The 6,000-nt window shown below is 44.0% G+C and overlaps 1 protein-coding gene across 3 annotated transcripts in view; it reads left to right on the top strand.

The window, feature by feature from the left end:
* PIP4K2A (phosphatidylinositol-5-phosphate 4-kinase type 2 alpha) overlaps window positions 1-5,718 on the top strand; it is a 168,208-nt gene extending 162,490 nt beyond the window's left edge. For all 3 annotated transcript variants that reach the window (XM_012767309.2, XM_075997657.1, XM_012767310.3), the window contains exons 9-10: window positions 632-735; window positions 3,468-5,718. In XM_012767309.2, coding sequence (XP_012622763.2) covers window positions 632-735; window positions 3,468-3,548 — 185 coding nt within the window. In that variant the 3' untranslated portion in view covers window positions 3,549-5,718. The remainder of the gene's footprint in view (window positions 1-631; window positions 736-3,467) is intronic.
* Window positions 5,719-6,000: the final 282 nt, after the last annotated feature.

The following is a 6,000-nucleotide window of genomic DNA, read 5'->3' on the forward strand; positions in this document are numbered from 1 at the left end:
TGAGCTGTATTTTTTTCTGTTTCTATTTTGCTCACCAAAATTATTTCTTCAACACAGAAAATTAAGATGCACTCAAATGTATTTTTCTTACTGTTCATAACTGAAACAGCATATTTTTGGAAATATAGAGAAAATAGATGTTGTAGAGAAAATAGGTGTTGGAGGTGATACATGCCTTTATCCAGTTCTAATTTTATATCCAATGAGAATAATGAACAGTACATCAAATGGTAGAAAAGGATTAATAAGCCTAAGTTCTACTTGTTTTATGTTTTAAAATGGCATTTTTGTTTGCACCAAAGCAATAATCATTAAAGAAATTGCAGACTAGCAAAAAATAAAAACAAAACAATCCTACCCTTAGACTTCTACTGTTAATATCCTGAGGTTATGTTTATGGGATTTTGCTGGGCGGGGCATGTTTGTTTTTGCTTTTTAAATCGGAAGATGATTGGGTACAGAGAGGCAAGCTGTCTATGTGGTCGGGCTGTGCAGTTGTGTGAGGTTTATTTCCATCCCCATCCCACTGATTCCCTCTCACCCCAGCCTCACTTCTTCCTTCCTTCGGCAGCTTGTGCCGTCCCCAGTGTTGGCATTTGTCCCACGATCAACTGCTCTCATCTCTTTGCAGACTCTCCCAGGAAGGAGGTGTACTTCATGGCCATTATTGACATCCTTACTCATTATGATGCAAAAAAGAAAGCTGCCCACGCTGCAAAAACTGTTAAACATGGCGTGAGTATCTCTGATTTGTCTCCTCCTCCTTCTCCCAGTCCTGGAAGTTGTCTGTAACGCAGGGACCACCCCTTCCTGCTGCCTGGCTCCTTTCTACTGAGCTGTTAAAGTCCTCTGGTGATGCCTGTTCCCTGCGGGGGCGTGGGGGCCATGTTCTTAGTGCAAGACTCAGAGCCTGCAAATGCTAAACGCTCGCCTCTGCTCTTACCCAGAGTCTCTGTGGCTTCTAGTACATCATCTTTTCACACGCTGGGGATTCTTTCTTTTTATTTTTATTTTTTTTAGAGACACTGTCACCCAAACTAGAGTGCAGTGGTGCAATCACAGTGCACAGCAACCTCAAACTCTTGGGCTCAAGCAATCCTTCTCCCTCAGCCTCCTGAGTAGCTGCTACCATGGATGCATGCCACCACACCTGGCTAATTTTCCTGTTTTTTGCAGAGATGGGATCTCCCCATGTTGTCCAGGCTGGTCTCAAACTCCTGGCCTCAAGCGATCCTCCCTTCTCTGCCCCCCAAAATCCTGGGATCACAGGTGTGAGCCACCACACCTGGCCATACGCTACGGATATTCACATGCATCACTAGAATAGTATACAAATTCTCTTTTGTTTGAAAAAACATTCCAGAGATAAACGTGCTGAAAGATAGTTAAGTGTTTAATGAAATATTCAGAACTGAAAGCAGCACAATGCTCTGCTTAAGACACTTCCAAAATGTACTGGATTACAGATCTTTTCTTGGAGCGAGTTATATTTTTTTCTACTACAGAAGTCTTTTGAGTGAAGATCAAAGTTTTCGTAATATCAATTCCTCACCTTCACTGGCTTGCTCAGAGCTGTCACTGCTCTAGGCGTATGTTAACTTGGTGAACCCCCCTGGCAAGCCTGGGAGGGAGATGATAGGCAAGCCCCCTTTTGTTAGCTGAAGAAATTGAGGACAGCTTCAGGAGTGACTGCCCAGGGCCCCACAACTGGGAGGGCACAGAGAAGGGATTCCCCGCTGAGAATCCTGTAATGCCGGGTGAACCCCTCCTGCCTGGCTGACTTCCCAGTTCTGAGTATCCCTTTTATGCTTGTATTGTGGTTTGGCTTCTCAGATGTACTAAAAATCCCAGAGCCCATCCCACACAGATGAACTTGTGCCCTGGTTTGTTGACCCCAAAGGGAGAGATGTCACCCACAGACTGTGCAGAGATGACCAACATAGACCAGGACCAACAAACTCACATAAAGGCTGTTTTGGTTTTTTTTAAATGGAAACTGGACTAAAACTATATTCCATTTGCCACGGAAATATTTCAGTCACATCGTCTACAGCTATGGTCAGAGCCCAGGACCTCGCCCGGCTGGTCGAGTGTGTTAGCACTCACCCAACCTCCCGAGTACCGTTTTTAAACTGTGCCAGGTACACCTCCCCCTTTCCCTGGTTCTGAGTCCAGTTCAGGAGGTTGAAGGAGGGGTCGGTCTTCAGAGGGCCCCGTGGTAATTCGGAGGCCCCCCCCTGCTTGAAAACCATGGGAGTGTTGCAAAGATGGAACTGGGTGCAGTCTGTTTCACGTTCCCACTCGCCTGCCCTGCAGGGAACACTCCTGGGGCACAGTTCCTTCAGCAGATACCGGGGTCCTAACGCCTCGCCGATGGGGTCTTACGGGGCGATACATGACACGACTAGGCCAAACGCCGGGCAGATGCTTTGCAAAGGTTCGTCCCTGTGTTATATACAGTGTATGAAATTGGAGTGTACTGCAGCCAGCACAGCTCCGTGCTAGTCTCCCCAGTAAGCTGCCAGTTCAGCTCCATAATAGACCGTGTGGCCCAAAATCGTGGTCAGTTTGCAAGAACTAGTCGTTACACTTGGCAAAGGAAATGTTTTGTTGGGCTGCTGTCCGGGACCTTTCTCTGCCTTCAAGGCCTGGACTCCTCCCATGGAGACCCCAGCAGCCCAGGCCTGGAAATTGCGAGTCCTCCATGAACATGGGAGTCTAAATATAGCACCTGGTGACTTAGCAAAATTCTGGTCTTGCCCTATTGCAGCTCAGGCAACTGGTAAGTGAGTCCCTTGCATGTGCTGGCCAGCACTGCGCGTCTGAATCATGGAAATTTCCCCACTAGACTTCTGCAAGGAGCTGGGCTTGGCTCTGTGACGAGGGAACAATGGCTCTCCTGTGCCCCGTGGAGGAGACGCAGCCAGCAGTGCTGTGTCCCACCTGGGTATGGTGCAGAGAAGCCTGTTGCTGCTATCATCACCCCTCGTTTCGAGCAGTGCAACTACTTAAACTAAGGGGTGCTAAAGAATTAACACAATCCTTCAATTGTTGTCAAGGTTTCATTTTTGCCAAATATTTTTTGTGTCATTCTCAAGGTATCTTCGGTCTGCCTCCTTGAAAAGAGTGTTGTCCCTATGGCTTTTAAATGATTCTGCTGTTGGATAGGGACATCCCAAACACGCCTAATTTGATTTTAAGTTGCCACAGTCCCAAGTATTTGAGATAATAGCATCTGGTGCTCTTGCACTCTTTGCCTCATATTCAGACTCAGACCCGTAAGAGCCTTGATTACTCAGCCACGGTAGCCAAGGTGTTCTGAGTTATGTTTTAAGTGGCTGCATAGTTTTGAGAATGGCTCAGTTTATATTCAGCTGCGATTGGAAGTGGCCGTAGCTACCGAGTAGGAATCCGGGGAAGTCATCATCAATGTGTTATCAATCTTTCCTTTCTCTAAAACTGCCCAGGCCGGTGCGGAGATCTCGACCGTGAACCCAGAGCAGTATTCAAAGCGCTTTTTGGACTTTATCGGCCACATCTTGACGTAACCTCCCGCGTAGCCTCGGACGGATGTGAGCATGGGACGGACAGAGGTGGCTTCGGTGTAGGAAAAACAAAAACCAAACTCAGTGAAGCACTCATGTTGCAGGACGCAAACTTCCTTGTTTACATCTGCAGGCCAAGATGACGGGTTTGGGGGCTACTCGCTTTACAGCTACCCGATACTTCCCAGCATCGTTCTAGCTATTTCTGACTGTGTGTGTGTGTGTGCGTGCGCGCGCGTGTGTGTGCATCTTAAAGTAATTAAAACCGATCAGCTTCGGTCAGAATGCGTTACAACAAAAACCCTCTGATTCCAGCTGTGGCTGAATGGATGAGACGAATGATGGAATGAATGAATGAATGAACGAATGCACCATTTGTGTGGGGAGGGAGAGAAGGAAATGCGTGTCAGAGCAACACTGTTGGCATCACGGATGAACTGTGGATCAGTTTATTTTTTTGAGTTGGAAAGATGTGTGAGACAGTATTCATAATAATAATGAAGATAATAACATGATGATGATAATAATGATGATGATTAAAAGAAAACTGCGAATGTTACACTTCCACCCTCGCGCAGACACTCCTTAACAGTTGTAACCCGAGCCCCGGCACTGGACGGAAGAATGCTGGCGTCTCCGCATGTACTGGCTCAGGGCTCTGCCCCTGACAGTGTCCCTTCCTCCACCAAGAAGCTGATGTCCCAGTGACTCTGTCTATTCATCCTCACCTCAGTACATACGTCCGGGAAAACTGCTTACTTCTCTTTTCTTGCCCGGAGCCTCTTCATCGTTACACCCTTAAGTTGCAGTATAGGAATTAATGCTACAAAGTCAAAATAACGCTTACCTGAAAAGCGCATAGTTTGGGGCAATGGTATCTGCATCTCCCACCAAGGGGGGGGGGGATGAGCAAAGTGTTCAAACTCTCAATTCTCCTGTTACCGAACTCAGATCTGAATTATAAGATGTTTATGTTCGACCATCGTTAACGGTGGGATTTTGTTATGAATTATCCCTTTAACTGAAACCCTCAGTTTTACTGTTTACATTATTAGGAAAACAGGGATATTTTTGAATCTAAAAATCTAATGTACAGCATGTGATTTTTGAAGTTTACATGTAAAGTCATTTTACAATGTAGGTGAAACAATGTTTGTCATATTTTGAGATGTACACTGCAGTCATGTTTTTGAGTGAATGTTTTAGTCAAAGTACATGGTAGACAGTCTTTTACAATAAAAGGAAAAGGATTGTTTTGTTTCCTCCAGATGTACATTTATCGACCTAATGATTTTTTAAAAAGAGATTTAAACCCAAATCTGGTTATGTAAGTTCATTGCCCTAAACTGTGCTGATTGTTTTTAATCAAAGTATAGATTTCCAACCTAGATCATGTATCTACCAACTTTCCCGCATTTTCCAAAAGGCGTCAAGCTAAACTATTAGACTTGCTTAGAGTAGGTTTATCAACTTATATGCTGTGCAAAAGCTGTGCCTTTGAAATTCTTTAAGATGTGAGATGATTTTTGTAAGCAGTTTCAGAAAAGGGAAAAAAAAAATCCACCCTTTAATTATTACTTACAGCTCAACAAATCCCCCTGCCATACTGCCTTTTCCAGAAACTTCACTTCAGGCTGTCCAGATTGCAGTTGTGCCCAGTGTATGTGGACTTACTCACAGAATCTTTGGGAGCCAGCAGCAACACCATCCCTCCTATCTACTGACTTTCCCGTAGATTTGTTATCCTCAACCGGTGATGTTCCCACCACTGTAACATAATTGTACAAATTCATATTTTATGTATTTAAATTAATGGATACTGTGATTTGGTTCCTGCCCCTCCCCCTCCACCATTAATCCTGGCATCGAATCAGTTTTAGTGTCCTGAAGTTCTGTGGTTTCTTTGACCCAAGACTACAAACATAAGACCCTGATATAAGGATAAGGTACACATACATTATTTGAGTAACTGTTTCCTTTGTGGCCAATTCGTATATGCTTTTAGAAGTTTACAAAATGCTTTTATTTTTGTCTGTAACAGTCTCTGTCATCTGTTTCTGTTGATAAACTATTTGGACAGAATGAGGAAGTTTGCCTTGTATCTCCCAGTGCTAACAATACACTCCAGTCATGAGCCGGGCTTTACGAAATAAAGCACTTTGATGACTCACAAGGTGAATTCTTTGTTCCTGTCTCAATCGTCTTTCTCCCTGTTGCAAACAAATTTTACATACATCATACTGAGAGTGTCTTTGGCTAATCCTTGAAGAAGCAAAATTGAATCTTTTTAGTTTATAAAGCCTTGCCTTCAATCTGTGAACTATTTTATCTGTAAATAATGCAAACTTCCATAACAAAATTGACTTATTCCAAGGTGAACAAGCAGAGGGGGGGAAAAAATCTTCAATAAATACCCTATATAAAGTCATATCATTTTATTTTTAGTTTTGATCAA

Source organism: Microcebus murinus, chromosome 25, assembly GCF_040939455.1.
Source record: "Microcebus murinus isolate Inina chromosome 25, M.murinus_Inina_mat1.0, whole genome shotgun sequence".
Classification (NCBI taxonomy): domain Eukaryota; kingdom Metazoa; phylum Chordata; class Mammalia; order Primates; family Cheirogaleidae; genus Microcebus; species Microcebus murinus.